At 35.9% G+C, this 23573-nt stretch overlaps 1 protein-coding gene and 2 long non-coding RNA genes across 5 annotated transcripts; 1 reads left to right on the forward strand and 2 right to left on the reverse strand.

Annotated features, from left to right (window-relative positions):
* Window positions 1-719: 719 nt before the first annotated feature.
* Window positions 720-4063, reverse strand: LOC131520964 (uncharacterized). Of its 2 annotated transcripts, none has more exons than XR_009266166.1 (3): window positions 3528-4063; window positions 2847-2917; window positions 720-1526 (listed from the first exon to the last, which is right to left on the reverse strand). It is a non-coding gene; the product is annotated as an uncharacterized LOC131520964 (long non-coding RNA). The 2 variants fall into 2 exon arrangements; XR_009266165.1 differs by having other exon boundaries at window positions 3256-4063.
* Window positions 4064-4436: 373 nt separating this feature from the next.
* On the forward strand, window positions 4437-12176 carry spint2 (serine peptidase inhibitor, Kunitz type, 2). 2 transcript variants are annotated; one of them, XM_058745560.1, is made up of 9 exons: window positions 4437-5026; window positions 6136-6306; window positions 9129-9197; window positions 10053-10094; window positions 10224-10379; window positions 10459-10521; window positions 10661-10829; window positions 10920-10969; window positions 11545-12176. In XM_058745560.1, the coding sequence occupies exons 1-9, from the start codon at window positions 4630-4632 to the stop codon at window positions 11721-11723; spliced, it is 1296 nt and encodes a 431-aa protein (XP_058601543.1). In that variant the 5' UTR covers window positions 4437-4629; the 3' UTR covers window positions 11724-12176. The 2 variants fall into 2 exon arrangements, with proteins under 2 accessions (XP_058601543.1, XP_058601544.1); XM_058745561.1 differs by having other exon boundaries at window positions 4439-5026; window positions 10661-10831; window positions 10943-10969.
* A 2514-nt stretch (window positions 12177-14690) lies between these two features.
* Window positions 14691-20431, reverse strand: LOC131520470 (uncharacterized). Its single transcript, XR_009266067.1, has 3 exons — window positions 20346-20431; window positions 16565-16679; window positions 14691-15254 (listed from the first exon to the last, which is right to left on the reverse strand). It is a non-coding gene; the product is annotated as an uncharacterized LOC131520470 (long non-coding RNA).
* Window positions 20432-23573: the final 3142 nt, after the last annotated feature.

Genomic DNA, 23573 nt, shown 5'->3' on the forward strand with positions numbered 1-23573 from the left:
GCTCCTGAGCGCTACAGCAAAAATGGCTGCCCACTGCTCTGGGTGTGTGTTCACGGTTTGTTCACTACTTTTGATTGATGGACTGGAGTCGTGTGGATTACTTGTGGATTATTGTAATGTTGTTTATTGTTTCACTATTATGTACAATAATACATTTTTAATGAAATTACAGCAGGCTGTAAGGTAGACTATGTGCCCACAGTGTGACTAATTCATCATATGTTTATTGCATTGCCTCATTTTTTTATATGGACAGTCAAAAGTGAGATTTTGCAAAGATAAATGAACTTTGTGTGACATCATTATATTTTGAGATGTTATCTCTTCCTGTTGAACAACCTAACACCATCTGTGACACCATCTACTCACTAAAAAATGTTGGGTTAAAAATAACCCAACTAGTAACCCAACTATGGGTTGGTATAGCACCTTCCCATCTATGGGTTATTTTGACCCAATAAATTGGGTTAAAAGTTACCCAACAGTTGAGTTAATTATTTATATTAATTCAGATCAGTATTTTTTTTAAATTAAATTACTTAATAAAACTACATTATAAAAAAACTTTGTTTTCAAATACAGATTTTGTTTATTTAAATATGCAAATAATACATTTTTAACAAACATATTTTGAAATGTAAAACATTTTTAGTAAGTACTGTAAATTCATACGTTTACAAAATAAATGTACAAAAATATTAAATTCAAAACAAGTGCACATACAACTAACATTTTCAAGATGTACAGTGAATTCAAAACCAACAAATGTGTCTCAATTCATATTCATTCATATCAAAACATACACAAATGTGCAAATACAGTACACAAATAAAACAAACATAACATACAAACATATATCAATAAAAATTAATCAAACACAAGTTATACTGTTTTTTTTCATCTGCATATACACAAAATCTTTACTTGTCACACAATTTCTGAAAGCTGACACTCAAACAGCAAAGCACACACCAAATCTGCAAAACCATACACTAATTCTCAGCCTTTGACTCAGTTTTCAATTTCATAAAACACTTTTTGCAAAACACACACCATTCTCTATGTAACACAACAATTTAACAGGAATTAATATTATGGCAAAGGTGTTTGCTTTTGAGATATGTTTGTGATATTTTGAATGCAGTGCTTCATTTTGCAAGAAATGTGAGGCATTTTGCATTTTGTGTGCAATTCTTGGATTTGTGTGTAAAGTTTTGAAAAAAAAGAGGCAAAGTTTTGAAAATGTGTGTAAGTAGTTGAAAAAAACTATAAGGACCGACTGATGATCAGTAAAATAAAAAGCTTTTACTGATCACTAAATAAAACATTTTTAAGGAGGAGGCAGTGTGTTGAAGGAAATCTTGGAATATTAAAGACTGTGCTGCAAAAACTCCCAAATGGGAGCAAAAGGCTTTGGGTAGTTGATGTCATACACATAGAAAAGTTTGCAACACAGATCCACTGCTTGTAGTAAGGTCTTCTCTTCCATTGTCTCCCCGTTTAAAGTTCTTGGAATTAGTATTCCTCTGCGATAAGATGAAGCAGAAGAAACATTTTATAGATGAACTTGTAAACTAGTTAGAGCTGCTCAATTATAGCTGAAATATCATGAACACAATTATTTTAGTCAATATTGAAGTCATGATTATTTAGCATGATTATTGGTAGGTGTTATGAACAGCATTATGAAGTCTTTCATGAAATTAGTCATTTTAAATATCAGGGAAGTTTCACAATTATCAATACTTAATCAAAAACTAGTTCTAGGTTAACTTGTGTGAGTAAATTTTACCACACTTACATATTTGAGTGATTTGGTTGTTAAGTTTGGACTTGTAAGGAGGAACAAAAGTACACCGCTGTGAACGAAAGGAAGCTGTGCTGGACGAAATGCGGCAGCAACACACTAATCATTTCACCTCATTTATCTTTTTTCATAATTGTTGGAAGTCATAATTGAAGTTGAAAACCTACACTACCAACGGTAAGATTTTGTTATTTTTTAAAGAAGTCTCTTCTGCTCACCAAGCCTGCATTTATTTGATCCAAAATACAGCAATAATATTGTGAAATATTTTTACTATTTAAAATAACTGTTTTCTATTTATTCCATTTAAATATATTTTAAAATGTAATTTTTCCTGTGATCAATGCTGAATTTTTAGCATCATTACTCCAGTCACATGATCCTTCAGATATCATTCTGATATTCTGATTTGCTGCTCAAAAACATTTATTATTATTATTATTATCATTATTATGTTGAAAACACCCGAGTATTTTTTTCAGGTTTTTGATGAATAGAAAGTTCAGAAGAACAGCATTTATCTGAAATAGAAATATTTTGTAACATTATAATTGTCTTTATCATTATTATTTTGTTTTTAGCAATTTAATGCACTCTTGCTAAATAAAAGTATTAATCCCCAAACAAACAAACTAACAAACAAAAAAATTATACTGACTCCAAATGGTATAAGTGTATAATGTTACAAAAGCTTTTATTTAAGATAAATGCTGATCTTTGGATCTTTCTATTCATCAAATAATCCTGAAAAACTGTTTTAAATGTTGATAATATTAATAATAATAAATGTTTCTTGAACAGCATATACGCATATTAGAATGATTTTGAAAGATCACGTGACACTGAAAAATAGAAAGCAGTTATTTTAAATAGTCAAAATATTTCACAATATTGCTGCTTTTGCTGGATTTTGGATCAAATAAATGCAGGTTTGGTGAGAAGAAGAGACTTCTTTAAAAAAAAAAACATTAAAACCTTACTGTCCAAAAACTTTTGACTGATAGTGTACATGTATCACTATTTGAAATAGTTTACTTACTTTGAAATGTTTCAGTGAACTGTCAGAGATTCCACTGTTGCAGTTTTTCCTATCACGGAAGAATCCATTGTCTGAAACATAAGTATAAACACATTTAGTACAACACATTGGAAAAAAAACATGCAAATCTGTCATAGCTTCACATGAGAAATGGCTGTAATTAGAGGCTGTTCTAATAGATGCATAACAATATTCTATACCATATGAATAAACCATAAAAACACTTTTAGTGTTGGTATCTTTCCGAACACTGACACTGGTCCTGTTTTGACCAGCAGGCGTCACTGTTGTGTCACGAACGCTTGGAAGCAGTGAATCATTTTGTGAAGCAATTGGTTTAATTGATTCGAAGCTTCGTTTCTCCCATCACGTCTTTCTTACGGGAGAACTGGATTATTTTTAGACTTACCGATTTTGAGCGCTTCTCTCTGGACTAAGCTGCCGCTGCGCTAACGTTATATACTGGACCGACAAGTTACATGGTCCGTGCGGCGCGGTTCAAATGAACACCACTGCATTTGCCGTTTCCCATATAAATGTGATAATCACTAGTGCGACCAAACAAACTGTAGTCAGAACAGGTCTGCAACCCTCCATTAACTGTAAAATAATCTAAACCTGGCGTAATGGTAGATAGTGATTTCAGTAACATACTTAAGTGTATAGTATACTTAGTAGTACCAAAGTCTTAAAACAAGTCATGTCACTCGGCGGCCATCTTTGAAACGCCTCTCGGGCATGCAAGTGCAGCTCCTATCTCTGAATGGGGAAACATCCAATTCTCCAAAACTGTTCACTAAACTTACGATTAAATTTCATATTTGAAATCACCAAAGAAATCTGACAACAACTGTATCATTAATGTTGTTTCTTTTGCTCAAATAGCGTTATAAAAAGCTTATTTCTCAGACTAGATCAGCCAGTGCGCATGCGCAGTCCTGAGCGCAAGTCTCAGAGCGCTGACTGTTTGGTTTCAACCGGGACTTCTAACTGCAGCTGCAGTGACGCACTGACTTTACGGATTAGCGATTGGCTCTTTCATTCAGAAGGCGGGGCTAAATATACTATATTAAATATGTAGTCAGAAATCGAGATAATTTTTAGTCATGTATTAAAAAACAATCATTTTATTGACTTGATTTTATTTGCACAAAAGCAGCTCATTTTTTAGAAGCAACTATTTTTTAAATTCTAAAATGCATGCTTTTTTCCTTTCATAATTTCATCTAAGATTTTATCTCACATCTTTCAATACCTTGGTTAATTTGTCTTAATCATGTGAAATAACTGTAATTTAGTAGATGCTTAGTAATACATTTACCTAGACATTCAGTACAGATACAGTACACACTGTACACACACTTGGGGATATTTGGTTCCCACAATGTAAGCAAAACCTTACTCCCAGTCTAAACTATTAATATTGACTAATTGACAAAACTAGTGGTGTTGTGAAAAATATGCATGCAGCTGTATTCTGAGGTTGAGTGCATATTCACATCCAGTTTCCAGAAATATATGAGTTTCATCTATTGCTCAGCAGTTCAGTCGCTGCGGTGACAATCTTGTGAAAGACAAACAGTGACGTCACGTAAGAGGAAGTTGTTTGTTGCATATTTCACAGGAGTGCAGACACACACCTGCTGCGTCTGAATACACGAGCTATATAGCCTAGATAAAGGTGCGTTTACAAAGGCGTGCCCGCAGAGTTCGCTAACTTTATTCGATTCGACCGTCGGTCATAACCGAAAAGAGCTAAGACAGGTAGAAGGGGAATTGAAGAATGGCTCAGGTGTGTTTCACTGCTTCTGTCTTCGGGTTACTTTGTTGTCTGTCGGTTCTAAACGCGTGTAAGTGGGACCCGGACTCGGAGCTCGAGCAGGGTCTGGATGTCAGCTCGTTTGATAACGGCGCGGCTTACCTGGCTCACCTGCCGGAGATCACGGACGCAGAGCAGTGTCAGAGTGCTTGCTGTGAGAGAGACGACTGCCAGCTCGCTGTGATCGGGACCCCGGCGGACGACGGCAGTCCCGAGTGCTTCCTGGTCAGCTGTATGAAAGACGGCAAAGACGTGTGTGTTTTGACCCAGAGCACGCAGTTCAAGGTGTATCGCAAGATCCTGGATAGCACTGACCAAAAGCCCCAAAACGAGGCCGAAGTTCGCTCTGTAAACGGCACAGGTACTGTAACAATTGTTCTAAACCAAACGCCAAAATGTACTGGAAACTGGAAAATTCCCATATATAAAATGTTAAAATGAGCCTACTCTTAAGGAAAGTTTGTGGAGCATTTATGTAATAAAAATTAGTTGAAAAAAAAAATCAAAAACACAGTAACGAATAGGCTACTCGTGAGTCATGAATGTATTTTCAAAACATATTTACCACAGATTTTAATATATTTTACACTTGACCTCAACAAACTGTACCTTGCCATAAAAAGAGCAAAATATCTAATAAAAAAAAAACGTATTGACCTGTATACAGTTGGTTTCATAGCTTTCTTCTCACATTACTATACATTTGTGTTAGTTGCATCACGCAGCCTTCAACATATTTTTTTTCAAATATGAGAAATAATATTTTAAAACAAATAGCTTTTTAAAAGGCATAACAATAAAGAATTATGCCAAACTACAAATGCAAGTTTTTCATGAAGGCTTATTCCCTCAATTAACAGTGTGCATTAAAATTATTTGTAACCACATGCCTGATTCACCAAAAAAATAAGTAAATACAAATAAGTATTGTTATATTATTAGTTCATGTTTTAACTTGTTTGGCCATATGTTACGTGTATGTAAACGACAATAAAACGGAAGTTCAGCATTTCATGGAATATACATGAGGTTGATAAGTAGTAATATAATGTTTGTTCACTGAGAAACTGTTAATAATTATCTGTGATCTTAAATAGGTTGAAATAAACGTAACACCAAAAAAAGAAAAAGAAAAAAGAGAAAATGCTGTATAGAAACCCTCCCTTTTTTCCAGGTAGTGGTGCAGCATTGTTGTCTACTGACCTGAGCAACCTGTAATTCAGGTTTTACAGCCTAGTACTGTAAACAAAACTGCAGAAGGGAAGGTAAAGTCACATATTCCCATGCCTGATTGATATCATGATTTGTGTACCACAGTAATATGTTACAACGAGAGATCTGAGGTCTGCATTAATATCATGACCAAATGCATTGGCAATTTGACTGCCAGTTCAAATCAGAGAAACATATTTAGGGCAGTCAACACATGTACACTATATTAAGACTATTCCTTTTCTTCTGTTTTAACAGATCACTGCCGTCTCCCAAGTCTGGTGGGAAATTGCCGTGCTGCCTTCCCACGATTTTATTATGATGTCACCAACCAGACCTGTAAGCAGTTCATCTATGGTGGCTGTGGAGGCAATGATAACAACTTTAACTCCCAGGAGGAATGTGAGGCTTCCTGTAATGGGGTGACAGGTAAATACCAAACAATATTTAGTGAGTGTTAACATTTCAGTTTTATGCAAACCTTTATTATGTAATAGGTTCATTGACCCTAATGTTACTTTATTTATAATCCCAAATGCAATTGTGATGGATATACTTTGAGATATTGATCTGCTTTTATAGAAATGATTAAAAAGTTTGGGGTTGGCAAGGTTTATTGAATGATTATGAGGTTTCTTACGCTCACCAAGGCTGCATTTATTTGATTAAAAATACAATAAAAAGCAATATTGTGAAATATTATTAGAATGTAAAATACCTGTTTTCTGTTTGAATATATTTTAAAATGTAATGTATTCCTTTAATACAAAGCTGAATTTTCAGCATCATTACTCCAGTCTCCAGTGATCCTTCAGAAATCATTCTAATATGCTGATTTGCTGCTCAAGAGACATTTATTATTATTATTATTATTATCATCAATGTTGAAAACAGTTGTACTGATTAATATTTCTGTGGAAACCGTGATACATTATTTTCAAGTCTCTTTGAAGAATAGAAAGTTGATTTGAAATGGGAAACTTTTGATCAATTTAATGTGTCCTTTCTTTCTTTTAATTCATTTACCTGCTGTTTACTGATTTGGACTTCCTGCTTTAGAGCTAAGCTTTTGCATCAAGCCCTTTTCATTGTTTGGTCTGTACATGTGAAGTTAGTCTATTGAAGTGCAGTGACAAAAACAGAGCATTTGATGACAGACGAAAGGAATATTCTGTAAGGTGTGGTCTTAAGTTGAGTAAATTGATTAGATTTGTTGCAGCACACAGCTGATGATTGTATAATATGACTCAAAGTATCAACATACTTTACTTTCATGACTGGAGCATTTTGGATCACTATATTTATGCTCCACAGAGTGTGTCAGCAGCCTAGTTAGGATGTGGTATGCAAGAAATATGGCAAAATAAATGCAAATCAACACATCCTGGATTTGAGGCCAGCTGCCATTCGCATCTTAGTTAATGTTTGCATTGGCTTACATTGGACACCCAGAGAAAATGCAGATACATTTTGTGTACTGAAAGAAAAACATTGTGTTTTATTGAGGATTTTGGGTTTAAATCTCAAATCACATACATACTGGTATGTGAGGCCCATTACAATCACTGTAAAAGTCACTGGAAATGTTTTTAGAGCATATCAGTCTATGATCTGACATGTCTGTGGTGATGAAAACGGGTTTAGAGAAAGAGACCAAAATACGAGCTTTGGAAAACCATACAACTTTTATTACAGCCTTTCTCCAGTGAACATGGGCACAAATACAGTACCCACATTGTAGTTTGTGGTTGGCTGTGTGCTCGGTATGGTCAGTCTGTTGGTTCACATCCTGCTATATTTGAATGGTGTCGAGTTGATTTCCACTTAGAGTTCGTAGTAGAGTTCAGCCAGGTAACTTGACATTGTCATGCGGCCTGTTTTATTACATTACTCTCAGCTAATTCTCAAAGCTAATCGTTTAGTTGTTTTAATTTTATGGGCTGAAATCAAAACTACTTCAAAGTCAATTAGGTCTATTTTCTACAGTTTGGACAACTTGTCTTAAGTTGGTTTCATCTTACTCTGGGTTGTTGAATAACCGGTTTGGCGACCTCTATACAGATGGGTTACCTGTCCTCGACAAAGGCATGACAAACACATTAGCTGTCACTGTTTTTTTTTTTTTTTTTTTACCTCTTTCCTCTCAAGCATTGCATTGAAACATGATAGATTTAGACAGAGAAGGAAAGAGGAAAGGAATTTTTAGTTTTCTTTAAGGGGTCAATGTGCTTTGTGCCTGCTGTATCCGAATGACCCTTTGTGATCCGTGGAATTACCAGTTTTATGAGATGAGATGATGTTTAAACGGAAAAAGATGCCATCTGCTTCTAATAGAGACGCTTAGACGAAATCCTATCATCGTCATCAGGAAATCATACGGAGGATTTTATTTACAACACTCTGGACTGTTTTGTGTTATGCAACGTTATTGTGTGTGTGTGTGTGTGTGTGTGTGTTACAAATTGTGCAACCATGTCCATGGGACTTGCACTACATTTTTTTAATTTATTTTTTATAGAACATTCCTTACTGTTCATTTTCCTTAGAAAACATGGAAAATTGTAGTTTAGTTTGGGATCTACTTACTGAATTACCGACCCAGATTTTGAATGGTAGTGTAAGATAAGTAGTTATTATTTTTTTTAAAGACATTAATACTTTTATTGCATTCAACTGATCAAAAGTGACAGTGACTTCTGAGCTTTCAAAACATCCTGAAAAATGTATTATCAATCACACGCACACACACACACAAAAATATTAAGCAGCACAACTATTTTTAACACTGATAACAAGAAATGTTTCGTAGGCACCAGATTAGAATATTAAAATGATTTTAAAGGATCATGTGACACTGAAGATTGGCGTAATGAGTGCTGAAAATGTAATATAAAATGTATTATAATAATATTTCACAATATTACTGTTTGTACTGCATTTGTTTATCAAATAAATGTACACTTTAAAAAAAAAAAAAAAAAAAGTTTTAAATTAAGGCAACCAGCTTCAGCAGATTTTTGAGTTAAAACGACAAGTTGAGAAAACTCAAAAATCTGCTGAAGCTGGTTCCCTTAATTTTAAGTTGGCTCAACTTTTTTTTTTTTTTTTTTACAGTGTAGGCTTGGTTTTATAACATTTAAAAACAAACACAATAGCAACTTTTAAATGGTAGTGTATGTCTCGTTCAGAATTATATAGTTATATATACACACAGTATAGTAATTTAAAGTGTCTCTCTGCTCTCTCTTCAGTTGCTGTGCCCGAGGACTCTCATTCCGTTGGTCAACGCAGCAGAATGTCTGTACCTGAAAACAACATCGGTAATCAAATCTGTCTGTTATCAAGATGTCCCAGTGAGACCGGTTATGACACAGCTGAAGAGTGATGCTTAACTGACTGAATATTTTGTAAATAGTAAATCATTAGCTCAACTTGTCAAAGCTCCCAACAATCATGCTCAACTAATATTATTTAATAAAATTGATCATTTTGTAATGAATTTAAAGAGGTTTCTGAGGGGTCCAGGACCCAGGCACTCCTCAGTTCTGATAATTGGTAATAATAAGAAATGATTCTTGAGCAAATCAGCATATTAGACTGATTTCTGAAGAACCATGTGACACTGAAAACTAAAGTAACGGCTGCTAAAAGCTTCCAGGTTTACATAGTAGTCTCAAATACTAAGAGAGTGTATTGACTTCAAAATGGATGATAGACACTTAAGTATTTTGTCTTTAGTGCTGTCAAACGATTAATCACGATTAATCACATCCAAAGTTTTTGTTTATACGATATATATATATGTGTGTGTGTACTGTGTATATTTATTCTGTATATATAAATACACACACATACTATATATATATATATATATATATATATATATATATATATATATAGAAAATATTTACATATAAATTTGTATTCATATAATTTACATTATATATAAATATATTTAATCTATAAACATAAGATATTTTTCTTAAATATATACATGTGTGTGTGTGTATTGAGATATACATAATAAATATACACAGTACACACACACATTATATAAAAAAAAACGTTTATTTTGGATGTAATCGCGATGAATCGTTTGACAGCACTACTTTAGTAGGATCCATTTTACCAGGTTCTTATGTCAGATAAACACAATTCTGTATCTCTCTCCGCAGATGTTGAAGCTCTTCCTGAAATGACATCAGATGAATTCCAAGGTATTTTAGCTTTATTTATTTTTTTACTATTTAAATTAAATAGGTTTTAGTGGTTTTACATTGTCCACGACTTTAAGCAGAGTACAGTTGTACACTGTTGGTTCTAATGGTGTCTTCCCATTGAATCAGTGAAGTGTCAGGCTCCCGCACTGACGGGATACTGCAGAGCCTCCATTAGAAGCTATTACTACAACAATGGCATTTGTCAATCATTCACCTATGGAGGCTGTGGTGGAAACCAGAACAATTATGAAACTGAAGAATCATGCATGACAACCTGCACAGGTACTATTGTGTGTGACTGTTCATTTTCTGATTGCCATAAATCACTATGGAATTATAACTCTGTGTGTTTGCATCACAGTGAAGGTCATTCCCAGCAACCACAAGGACCCTGTCGTCCCCAATTCTCTTAAGGGATTTGAAGGTAAGATGCTAAGAATCTGTGTCAGATTCTATATCAGCTGTTATGAATTTCTTATTGTTATTTCAAACATTGCCAATAATGGAATAGTGAATTTTTATACAATAAAACCAAACTTTCTTTATCCTGTAACTTAATACAGAAAGCTGTGCTGCGCCATCCGACTCTGGCCCGTGCCGTGCAGCCTTCCAGATGTTTTACTTTGAGTCCAGCACTCAGTCTTGTAAGCGCTTCCTCTATGGGGGCTGCAAGGGAAACCTAAACCGCTACAGCACTGAGGAAGAGTGCATGGCAGCTTGCTCCGGGAAAGATGGTAAGAGGACAACAGGAATTCTCCATCCGGTTTTAAGTATGTGTCTTTGTTTTGCTGGTAGCTTATGTTGTTGTGTTTCTTTTTCTATTGGCCATTTTGATGGACATGAAGGCGACACACGTAACCGCTGGACTCCAGGTAAGGCATTGTTAAATGCATGATATGTATTAAAATGAATTGAATTGCTCTTTGTACTTTAAAAAAAAAAAAAACTCATTTTCGACATGAAAATACCCAAACAAACATCCAACCAGTCATAAAATCTAATTAATATACCTGTATATTAAGTACTTATAATTTATATACCCACACTTGTTTCCAAAAGTTTGGGGTCAGTTAAGATTTGTTAAAGAAATTAGCTTATTTTTGTTTAGCAAGAACACATTAAATTGATCAAAAGTGACAGTAAAGATATTTATTTACAAATGATTTTATTTTAAATAAATGATGTTCTTTTGAACTTTTTATTCATCAAAGAATCCAGAAAATAAATGTATCATGTTTTGCACAAAAATATTAAGCAGCACAACTGTTTTCAACACTGATAATAATAAGAAATGTTTCATGAGCAGCTGATTTCTCAAAGATCATGTGACGGTATTACTGTATTTTTGATCAAATAAATGCAGCCTGGGTGAGACTTCTTTCAAAAACATTTATATATATATAGTTTTAATACAAAATTGAACATGTCTTGTGTCTCTCACTCGCAGCCTTCTTCCTAGTGGCCACCCTGGCCATCATGTCTGCCCTACTTCTGGTAGGTTTGATCCTGATCACAGTGCGCAGAAACTCCAACAGGAGACTTTTCATGTTGGATGACAAGGAGGAGTTACTGCCTGAAGAGGAGCAGGTGTCCTATGAGAAGCTGCCCAAAGAAGACTCACGCTAAAGCCAGAGGCCTTTTTGTGTCTGGAACGAAGATCCATCTCATGACACTCCAACATTCAGCTCAATTAAAACTACTAAGTTACATTAATGTTCATTGTTTAAATGAGATATTCTACATCATTTTTTAAACTGTAAAAGTGGGATATGTTGCACTAAGATTTGGTGAGATGGTTGAAATACTTCTATTACCTTTGTCATCTGTCACTTTTTATGGTTATAATCCTACATTGTAGAAGCAAATCAGCTTTCAGGGATGTATTTATTGTCTCAAGCATATAAGTAATGAAGTGGTAGCCCTTTTTTTTTTTTTTTACTTCACTTGTATGTATATGCATGTATACATTTATAAATGAGAATAATTGATTAATTGAGTTGATTTTTAAAGGCTTATAACTCTCATGGCACATTTTAGTGAGAATGATTCTATGTAAGTCATTAAATCATTGCTACAGTCCATAGCCTTGTTCTTTGATTGTAAGCATACAAAAAAATGCAGATCTGAGAAAATAAGAATGCATACATGAGATGATACAATATACCATAACAGAAAATGTTATATATATATATATATATAGTAACATATATTATACTATAGTAGCAACTGCAGACTTTTGATGACTCTTTGCCCACTACCGAATGGCCTGTAACTGTGACATATAACGGTTTAATTCATATCAGCCTATATGTTTTTTAAAAAAACATTACTTTGAAATCTTCAATAATAGTCAATTTATTCAGTCTGCTTTCTTTTTCCTAGTACTGATTTGTTGATATGTTAGCCTGTCAAGAAGCAATAGGGCAGACCAGTGCAAGTCATGCGAGGAAGTTGTCAGTATATTTATTTAAATCCAACATTGCCTGTTGGTTTCAAACACCATCTTTGTCAGAAATTAGGATAATTTTGGGTTTCACCCTTCAAGCTAAATTCCACTGTCATTATAGCTCTTGGATAAATAAGTGAACACAGTTAAACCATTAGAGCAAGAGTTAACTATATAATGAGCGTAGATTATACCCGGAAGGTCATGACTGAGGGATTTTTCATGAATGTCAGGGGCAGGTTGTCCTGTGTGCTGTAATGTTTTAGATGTTTTTTTGCATGCTACCTATTCTATTTCATCTGTTTCCTGAATTGTTTTGTTTTTCCTTATTTTTTTTTACTGTTTAAATAATGCTTAAAATATTACATGAATAATTTCTGAAGCATGGAATAATGGTTGCTGAAAATTTGGCTTTGCTATCACAATAAATAAGATTTTCAAAAATATTAAAATGGTAAACACTCATTTTAAATTATATTTCTCATAGATGGATGGATGGATAGATAGATAAATAGATAGTTACCCTTATGACAGCATTCTCCACGATAAATCAAATTTAATTAAATTTAAGACTTTTAAAATATGTAATCAGAAATGACTTTCACTAAGCCTAGTTTTTGAAAGTCTCTTTCTGATTAGTTACATAAACATTGGTTAGAGCAAAAAATTAAAAATATTCCCCTAGATGTCATTCAAATTCACATCTGAATAGCCACAAGGGGGCGATGGTGGATTTGATGTTGGCACAAGTTTTTAGGAATACAAGGAAATGCAAAGTTAGTTCTGTATTATTTTGGTCTTGTTTTAATTAATATCACATGTACCACACTCCAATCATGAAAGTGTTTTAGACTCTCAAGTCAGTCTTTTACTCTGAATGAAAACTGTGAATAAAGAGTCACAGACATGAGCACTTATGAGAAAAGGAATAACCCCCCTTAGAATCTAGTAAAACAAAATATGTTTTAAAAATCCATCTTTAACTAAGAATGTGTTTAAATTTCCGTTCTGTCATGTTTCTAAACAGTTTTTGCTGTATGGGGTAGGGGCACAGTGAACCCCATTTATAATCTGTTAAGAGCAAGTCTCACACACCGAGCAGCATTTGGAATGTAGGTTCTGTCTTTGTCTCAGTAAGCGTAGAGCTCTGAAATTAGGTCATAAAGACCGAGCGATTAGCTCATTTCCCAGTCATGTAAAATCACCCCCTCCACTCACACAGAACAGGCAAAAAAGGAAGGCAGGAGAGCATTACAAAAAGTTTGGCTAACATGGCCAGCTTACTACAAAGTCTTTGTGTCAAGCATTACAAGTTTACCAGGAACAGACAGACTAGGCTAGGATCGATGCAATTCACACTGAAAGAAATAACTCAAAAGCTCTTCATGGAGGTGTTTTAGAAAACCTGAGAAAGTGGGAGGAATGAGGGGGTCGTGGCTCACACTTAGATCACGAAAGTGCAGTGTGGGAAACGCAGCATATTTACAGAGCCCCATCCGTCTACTGCGGGGCTCCAGGATGTTGTAAGGGCCCTTTGTGTTTGAGTGTGTATCTGAGCCTTGGCCTGTGTAACCCCTGCATGTTGTCAGTGCCCGTGGTCATCTGGTTTCCATCCTGCGTAAGTGTAATTGTGCTTATTTAGTGTGACACCCCTCCTTTCTCCTCCACTCCCTCCTCAGCCATCACACCAGCTGCCCGACTAACTGCAGAGATGCTCGGCATTCCATGAATGTGAGAGCGCTAAGCTTCCAAATGCACTCAAACACACAATCGTCTTGAGTCAAGTTATTGAGAGTTTTGAAAAGACATTTCTAAACAGATTGCAAAAATTGCATTAACTTTTGTCTGCAAGTAACTGTTAAAAGGTGGAGAGCCGTTTTTTATTCTACAGAGCATCTGATTGTGTAACCAACAGAAGATCAATACATCATGGCATGAAGAAGAACGCAAACTTTAAAGCTGCTGGTTTCAAAATATATAATCTACTCCACTTTCCCGTGGAAAGCTTCAAACCAGCAGCTTTAAAGTTTGCGTTCTTCTTAATACTGTGTTGTCTTTCTCTTCTCACAAGTCTTCAAGTGATATGAATTCGCAGGTCAAAGTTCACCAAACATGAAATTTGGAATGCAGCGAAATTCTAATGCCCTCGTGTTTCCGTTCTCCCATATTTGCATGTTATTTATTTTCTTAAATTGGATCATGGAACTTTGACCTCTCTATTGCCATCTGTGGTTTAAACATAAAATTACACGAAACCGGCTAAGTTTTTTTTCTTTGGCACTGCTCATGTGCACAGAAGAATATGAACATTTGGGCCATCATGGCCCACTGACATTAAGAAGAAAGCAAGGGATATATCTGAAAAACATGTCAATTGAGTAAGTAAGTACTGTATCTGCTGCCACAGTAGTAGGACATTCTTTTCTCTGTTTATGGACTTGAAATTTCCAACAGATCTCACAGTAAAACATATCTATTTTATCAACACAACAGGTTTTGTCAGCTTGGAAGGTATCGAATAGAAGTGACCAGGGCTGAAGCACCTGAATATCCACCGTGGTTGTGTCCATGCAAAGGATGAACAGGAGTGGAGAGAGGACGGATCCCTGGTGCACGCTGAAGGTGATCGGGAACAATTCGGACAGGTCGACGAGGCATTGGACAATGCTAGTGGTGTTGGTATAGAGGAGCTGGATCCACTGTACGTACTCCTTGGGGAAGTCAAATTGCAAGATCAGAGTGAGTGACTGGACATGCACAGATTGCACCTCAACATCAAGAAGACTGAGTACATGGAGTGCGGGCCCCAGACTGACAGGACGACCAGAGTTAGAGGGCAGCCACTGAACAAGGTCACCGATTTTAAATATCTCTGTTTGCTCCTCAGGAGCGTCAGGGACTCTCTTAATACGAACAATGGTAAACGGAGTGGCTTTATGGGCAATTGTCTGTGACTGGCAAATGCTGAAAAAGCGGTGGCTCAATTGTCTGATTGAAGGACATGACTGTGTCTCCAAGATGCTTCAAGAGACCTACCAGCAAAGCTACCTGAAAAACTATGCACAAGTGCACCTAGGGCAAAAGCTGCTTTAAACACAAAGGATGGTCACACCAAATGTTGATTTAATTTAGTAATAGAAGTTAATAGATAAAGAAAATCTATTTATGACATTTTTTTTGACAGAATCCTCATTTTACAGCATTTTTACACAAGTGCCTAAAACTTTTAACAGTAATGTAGCTTTGCAGATAGGTTTCTTGAAGCATCTTGGAGACGTTGCCACAGTTCTTCTGGATTTAGTCGGTCTCAGTTTGTTCTGTTTCTTCATATCATTCCCGACAGACTGATGATGATCAGATCAGATTTCTGTCTGGAGAACTGACTGTTGTCAGAATCCTTGTGCAAACAAAAATCTCACTGGATTATTACAATTAATGGCTAAATGGATGTTTGGAAATGGAAACTGATATTTCCTACTGGCACACTGAAGCAAAGGATATAAATAACTGACTTAAAACCATTTTTAGCTGGTGAAAATACTAGTGTTCTAATCATTTTGGCCAGCACTGTAAATATATAAGTAAATACAAAACACAACAAATTTACATAAGTTAACAAAACTTAAACCACCTCACCCAAATACAATAATTTAGTCAGGAGTCTAATTAGAGTCAGGAGTTTATCACAATGCTGAGCATCTACAATGGTGCAAGTACCTGTAACCCTGGTAGGTGGAAATTTGGGTAAATGCAAGTTGTGTGTATACACTGCAGCAAACAACTGGATGACCATTGAAGCTCATCGAGTTTGTGCAGTACCATTCATGTGCAAAACACACCACAGTTTCTAGCAAACCAACTTAATATGAAAAAATAAAGAGTTTAATTTCTCTGCTTAATTTCTCAAAAAGGTGTGATTACTTGAGATAAAAAATTTGAATCTATTGAGAGCCCTAATATGTATATAACATTAAAAAAACTTTTTAGCTGAAGTGTAAAAATAGTTGTATGTTTTTCTCACCTGTGGTGTTAGACATGTTGTTTACCCTAGTAAAACTCAAGCCCTTTCACCCCTGCATCAGTTCCTCCACTGCAGCCCTCTGCACCTCAGAGGCCTGTCACCACGTCTTTAGTGCCTGACAACAGACTACACTGAAACACACCAGAAGACCAACACAAACCACATCTGACTCAAAACAGAGATAGAGAGAATGACACAGGAGAAAGACACTGAGAAGACATGTCATGGATCTGGAAAGATGGGGTTAAGATAAATGACATAGGAGAAGAAGAAAGAGTGCATTGGGGTGAGAGGCAGCGTTAGAGAAAGCCACTGCTGGTGATGTCATGGCTTTGGCTCTCTAGAGCGTGGAGAGGGCCGGGCCTGAGCGCAGTGCTGGGGGGTTGGGGCCGTGGATTGGGTCTTGGCGGAAAGGGGGACTGTAATTTGAGTGACCCCCATCTCAAATTGAAAGCAGTTGTGAATTCTCTCGAGGGTAAAGTTTAGCAATCCAGACTCAGCTCATGGTTCCCACGACACAGTCCGACCTCCCTCCTCACTCCGTCCCGATGTCCATTCTTTCTCTCGTTCCTTCCTAAAGTCACTAGTCTCTGTGCCTATAAATGGGAAGTCTGGTGGCAGTTTCGAGGAACGGCCTCCACTGAAAAAGGCAATAAGGACTCACAGCATCTATGCTTATTAAAAGAAATCTGGAGATTATAAAATGCCTCTGAAATGGAAAATAGTTGAGGCAGATAATTTAAGAGACGGTTGGGTGGCTAGACCGCACCCGCCTCGTTTTTCTTTCTACTTTCTTTATCATTCTATCGTAGTCTTTATCTTTCTTAGGAAGAGAAAAGCCTTTTCTATTTCAGCATCTGGGTCAACAATATGGCACTTATTTATTTTTTGTCTACATTTAATCATTTAACCAAATGTAGATTGCAAATGCAATTTGCATGCAACAATTTAAATGTGTTTTTGATTTATCAATTTAAATACATGTTGATATTTTTCAAACGGACATGAAGTCAAAATGTCTTGAAACAATAATGAAGAAAAAAAGCCTAATTAAGAGAGGGAAATTAGTTAAGTCAATATATGGAGACATACAATGGAACAAAATGTTGTGCCTCACAGGACCACGGTGCTACACATGTAAACATATATGAACAAATGTGGGCATATACATAAGACATAAAGGTATCTAAACATAGATCTACACATACCTATATATCACATAGCCTATATAAACAATAAAAAAACCTACACATAGCTAACCTAAATTCTTTACATAAGTACTTACATAAAACTTAGACATTTTCATGGTATTACATGGATTTACATGGTACAAACATAGTGCTGAGGTACATAATACAATGCAATAGACATTCAGGGCAAAAAGACTGCAAACAGCGACAGTGCAAGATGAAGGGAAAAAAAATGTCCATGCAGTGCACATAAGCAGAGATGAGAGTATTACGGAGATGGATGATTTGTAAAGCCCACTCATCCACCTATGCATAGCCTAGGTGTTTGGGATGGTAATTAAGGTAATATAATTATATATATAATATAATCCCACCTCTTGTGTTTGTGTGTGCTCTGCGTTCAAAAATCAGTCTGAATGAACAATATAATGGCGTTAATGTGAAGACTAACACTTAATTTCTAGCGATTATCGCCGATTTGATTGCACAGATACTATTTAAACTAAACCGAGCTAGACAATGACATCTCTGAATTCAATAATGAAATGCCTTTAACTGAAAATTGAGTGTTTAATCTTATCATTATACATTACTGACACTCTATCCTCCAATTTGATACTGTTAAGTGCTTTGACACAATCTGTATTGTAAAAGCGCTATATAAATAAAGGTGACTTGACTTGACTTGACTAATTTTAAAAAGTTCACGCACTTAGATATAGCCACTTTGTAACATCAAAATAAGACTTGAAATGGCCTGAAAACATGATCTGTGGGAGTTTTTAGTGATTAATCAGCTTGGTGAAATTTAATCTCTGTGTCTATGACCAGTATTTACGGAGCTTTGAAGACTGAGGATCAGAAAAATTTTAAAATAGTTAAAAGTTAACTATGAAAAAGAATATCTAAACATAAGTTCACAAATAAAATGTATTGCTTAAATTGTTACTGCCTTGAGTTATTATTTTGGAATAAATTTAAAATGCTTGATGATATTCTTGACTTTAATACATAGAATATTGACTGCATTGTTAGTGTAAAAATATAAAATAGAATTGAATTGTTTTTTCTCTCTTTTTCTGATAAGTAATGTTTATAAATATATAAATCTTAAATAAATCGAAATAAATCGATATCAATGATATTGATCAATATCAATGAAATAAGTCTCTTAAAATATCAGATACAGTGCAGTTGCGCTATGGGCGGCCCGAGTTCGAATCCCAACTCTTGGACCTTTCCCGATCCCGCCACTCCTCTCCCACTTTGCTTCCTTTCATTACACTGTCCACTGACCTACACTGTCCTTCATTACTACTGCCCCCCTCACACACACTTTTTACTTTTGAAAATATATTTAAAAATAGTTTCAAAATTAAAACTCGTAACCTTTTACTTGAAGGTTACGCCACATGATATTTTGAGAGTCATTCAATTTAAACCTTTCTTAAAAATGGCATAAATGTTTTCAAAACCATAAGAAATGTGCTTTAATGAGTTTTAAACTATACTAAATTAGATTTTCTGTAAGGGGTGCAGATGTTGTGGTATTTTAGTCTGATAAGAGAAATTAGAGGTCTAATGTCATTTGATTTTCCCAATCCGTCCACCCGTTTATTATGAATGTTGTTGTTTCAGGGCTGGCAAGCCTAAATCATCCAGTCAGTTATGTTCTTGATTAACTGAGACAGTCTGGGCTAAAGCACACCTGACCCATGCAAGAGAAAAGATTTATTTGGAAAACACTGGCATATCATCTAATTGATGTCTGAAGATCCTCCTTTTGGAAAAAGATGATGTTGTGGTAGGTAAAAATATGGCATTCAACCATAATTTCAGTAATCTGTTTGGCAGTACAACTGATTGCTGAATGTAAGCCTTGCCCAAGTAAACACAACCGTACACAGAACTGATGGGAGCCTCTGCATTGTCTCAGATGACACATTGCCAGCATAAAACTAACTGTTGGCTAAATGTTTCCAGACCGCAGCTGTAAGGTTTTTTTCTTGGTTGTATCTATTGTTACGATCTCAGTCCTGAATACCAGTTAGGTAAAATGTGTGCGGTAGCCTTTATGACGGCCAAGTATGTGTGTGGCAGACTTTATAAGCAATGAATCGTATTTATGGTTCAATTAGAATTACAGCCTTGTGCCATACAAAAATGAGTGATCTTATGCAGAAGGGAGAGGCTTCAGTTTGATGTCAGACATGAGAAAAGTTGTTTAAGGTCATCAGTTTGAGTCTGAAACCTCACTTTCTCTCTCCTTCCCTCTCTACATAAGCACCATTGTGTTTTTGCATGATAAAATCAGGAGGAAAGAATGTTTGGGGCTGATTCAAAAATGTAAATAGCATTTTAATTTACAAAGATGTGTTATATGTTGACTTGGAGAAACAAGCTTTGTGTGTCCAGAACATTGATTTGTAGCGTAAGAACATGTGTAAGACGGATAAGCTGTAAAAACCTCTTTATGTGCGAAATATCTTGACAGCTTCACATGAAGGGATTAAATGAATGCTTTGTTATTTAACGGCACTAATTGCGAGTTGTGGTGCGATTTATTTTCCTGCAGTCCTGTGCATACTCACCTTTGTGCTGGGTGGGTTGTTCTGTTTTATTAGTTAGGCCGTGTCCACAGCTATTTGGATTCAAGCCCTCAGAGACACTGTCTGGGTCTGTAACATCACAAAAGGAGCATGATGAAGTGTTTTGGTGTGAATCAGTGACACACAGAAGGTCAAAGTCTCTTGGATGCATTTATCATCTGAACTTTTTCACTCCGCTGTTGAAGAAAAAATTGCACAGCTTCTGATAGTCTGAACTGGAATGTCTTTGGAGTTGACCAAAGCAGTCATTCCCATGTTTGGTGATTGAGGCTTTCTTGGGAGAGAGGTCATGATTGGTCTTCACAAAGAACATATTTATTCATTTTAGGTTAGTGTTCGTGAGAGTGTTATATACTATTTATAGTAGGTTTTTTTTTTTTTGTGAAACCTTGATGTATATTTAATGTTGAATATATTATTTTACTATTTGTATTTTTATATCAATTGCAATATTGTCCTATTTAAATCAATATGATAAATGAGTTAGGTCAAAAGTAATCTACGAGTAATCAAAAAGTAGTCTGATGATATTGCCTAAAATGTGTAATGTAATGGATTATGTTACTAACTACAATTTTTGTCATGTAATTTTGAATCAGTAACAGACTACAATTTGTGAGTAATCTACAAAGCTCTGGATGTATCTAACTATTTTATAGTACGTGGGTAGCACAGACTTCAATGAGAAGTGCCATTTGACATTGTTTCCAAGATGGCGGTGGATAACATGCTCAGCAATGAGCTGAAAGAAACATTAAAGAAACATAAAAACTTTCCACTCTGCTCAAATTTTAATGTTGAGTGAGAGAAAGTGAGAGTACATTTCTGTTATGTTGCATATTTTGAAGTATTTTCGCTTTCAAGATCTGGATCCAAATGATGATGTACTCTGTAAGAAACTCTTAGAAAGAAAACTGTTGCCTGCCAAACAATCAAAACATAGTTCTCATACAGTCAGATATTCTCCCACAGAGTCTTCCTGTACAGTTTAATTACTTGTTAGAGGATATGACATCATTCACTGAGAATTCTTTTCTGAGAATATTTCGGATGTAGAGTCATCTAATTTACAAAGGATCAGGCTTTTTAGTGGGCAGCATATCAGACACCAAAAATAGCTAAGTCTGGTAAAGAGTAGGCTGTGGAAATGTCTGCTTATGGATGAACGTCTTGAGGGTGGAGATCTGGATTGAACAACACAGAAGATAATTGGCACAGGTCTTGTAGAGTTCTGGGTGGCCATACTGTAGGCTTCCCCACAGCTGCCCTTACAAAACAAGGCTTTCAGGATTATGGGTGGACAAATAGGAGATGTGAAATATTAGAGCCCACCAAAGATGCCTGCTGTATCCTTTTGAACAATGGGCTAAATGTTTTTAAAGCATTAGTCCAGGTTCACTGCAAATCAAGTTTTGTTGACAGCATTTGTGGTATAATGTAAAATTAATTTCCACTTGTCCATCCAAACATCTGGGTTACAGTGAGGCATTTACAATGGAAGTAAATGGGGTCAGGCCTTTTTTTTTTTTGTTAATCTTTGGCATTTTTGCCTTTAATTTGAAAGGACAGGAAGCGAAGTAGGAGAGGGATGGGATCGGGAAAGGTCCAAGAGCCGGGACTCGAACTCGGGACACCCAAAGCGCAACAGCCATGTGTGTCGACGCGCTGCCCACGAGGCAATTTGCGCTGACAAATTGGGTCAGATCTGTAAATGCTAAAATACTTATTGTTTCTATATTACAGCCAAACAATTTAAACAATGTGTGATACCATGTGTGAAAACGTGTACTAACATTTTCTGTGTAAAGTAATAACCAGTTTAACGACTTTGTTGCAATGACAACATAACGGCTAATACACAAGTTAACAATATAATTAAAGGGATAGTTCACCCAAAAATGAAAATTCTGTCAGTAATTACTAATCCTCATGTCGTTCCAAACCCATAAGATCTTCGTTCATCTTCGGACCACAAATGAAGATATTTTTGATGAAATCCGAGAGCTTTCTGACCCTCCGCAGACAGCAACGCAACTACCACATTCAAACTTAAGGACATCGTTAAAATAGTCCATGTGACATCAGTGGTTCAACCTTGATTTAATGAAGCCACAAAACCTTTTTTTTTTTTGCAAAAATAATGACTTTATTCAACAATTTCTTCTCTTCCATGTCAGTCTTTGATGCGGGTTCACAAGAGTACCACAACGCGTTACGGTTTTCATCAAAAATATATTAATTTGTGCTCCGAAGATGAACGAAGGTCTTATGGGTTTGGAACGACATGAGGGTGAGTAATTAATGACTCAGTTTTCATTTTTGGGTGAACCATTCTTTTAATGTAATAGACTTATAAAAGCTTCACATTTTTTCTAATGCTTCAAAAATTGGCCCCATTCACCAAAGTATTTTACGAAAACAATGTTTAGCATTTGAGAGCATGCATGAAACCAGGTGCAGGCCACATGCAAAATGTTTTCTCTTGGATCAAGAGATCTTGACCATCTCACATAATGCTTAACAGTGCTGGCGTCTGTTATTTTTGCCGTATTTTGCCGTAGTTTGTTGTTGTTCCATCTCATCAGTTTCTTTTTTAACTGTGCAACAATATGCCGGCTCAGTGTTGCCACCTTGTGGACAAACGAATTAGTGCAAAACAAACAAACTAACAAACAAGGTGCATATTGAATATAAGAAAAAATTGGTTGCATACAGTACACGTGTACTATGCTGATGATTAAATTTACATCATTCACACTGTATGCATACCCTAGTGTACGCGTAAAAAAAACTTTGGGCTTAAGTGCTTCACTGTGACCACCGTGACCTTTTAAAAGAGGTGCACAGTTTGATTATTACACCCCGAATTCAGCCAGTTGAGCTTAACTTAACCCAGAATATCGCTCTATACAAACTGTTTTAATAATGTCCAGGCATGCTGTTTAGTTGGTAAAAATGTGCTTTGCCCTTAAATGCTTAAACATTTCAGGCATCTATTTACAAGGAAGGAAAATGAAGGGACTCAAACAATGTTTCTGCCACCAGCTGTGGGAACAGATCGCAAGCCACGCAGCACCTCCCTGTTCCCTTTTGCCTCAGTAACAGGTGTGGAGCCGTCGCCTGCATTTCACAGAGACTTGTGGTATACAGCGATCAAAACCGGAGCCACAGACAGAACATTGCTCTCACGCTGAGCCGTCATGTCCAGTT

The sequence above is a fragment of the Onychostoma macrolepis genome, chromosome 15 (assembly GCF_012432095.1).
Source record: "Onychostoma macrolepis isolate SWU-2019 chromosome 15, ASM1243209v1, whole genome shotgun sequence".
In the NCBI taxonomy this organism is placed as follows: domain Eukaryota; kingdom Metazoa; phylum Chordata; class Actinopteri; order Cypriniformes; family Cyprinidae; genus Onychostoma; species Onychostoma macrolepis.

Excerpts from the sequence above, each read along its gene's own strand:
- spint2 (XM_058745560.1), top strand. The coding sequence starts at position 4,630 with ATGGCTCAGGTGTGTTTCACTGCTTCTGTCTTCGGGTTACTTTGTTGT. Across the intron at positions 5,027-6,135 it reads TCGCTCTGTAAACGGCACAG|ATCACTGCCGTCTCCCAAGT; the intron begins GTACTGTAACAA and ends CTGTTTTAACAG. Across the intron at positions 10,380-10,458 it reads ATGCATGACAACCTGCACAG|TGAAGGTCATTCCCAGCAAC; the intron begins GTACTATTGTGT and ends TTTGCATCACAG.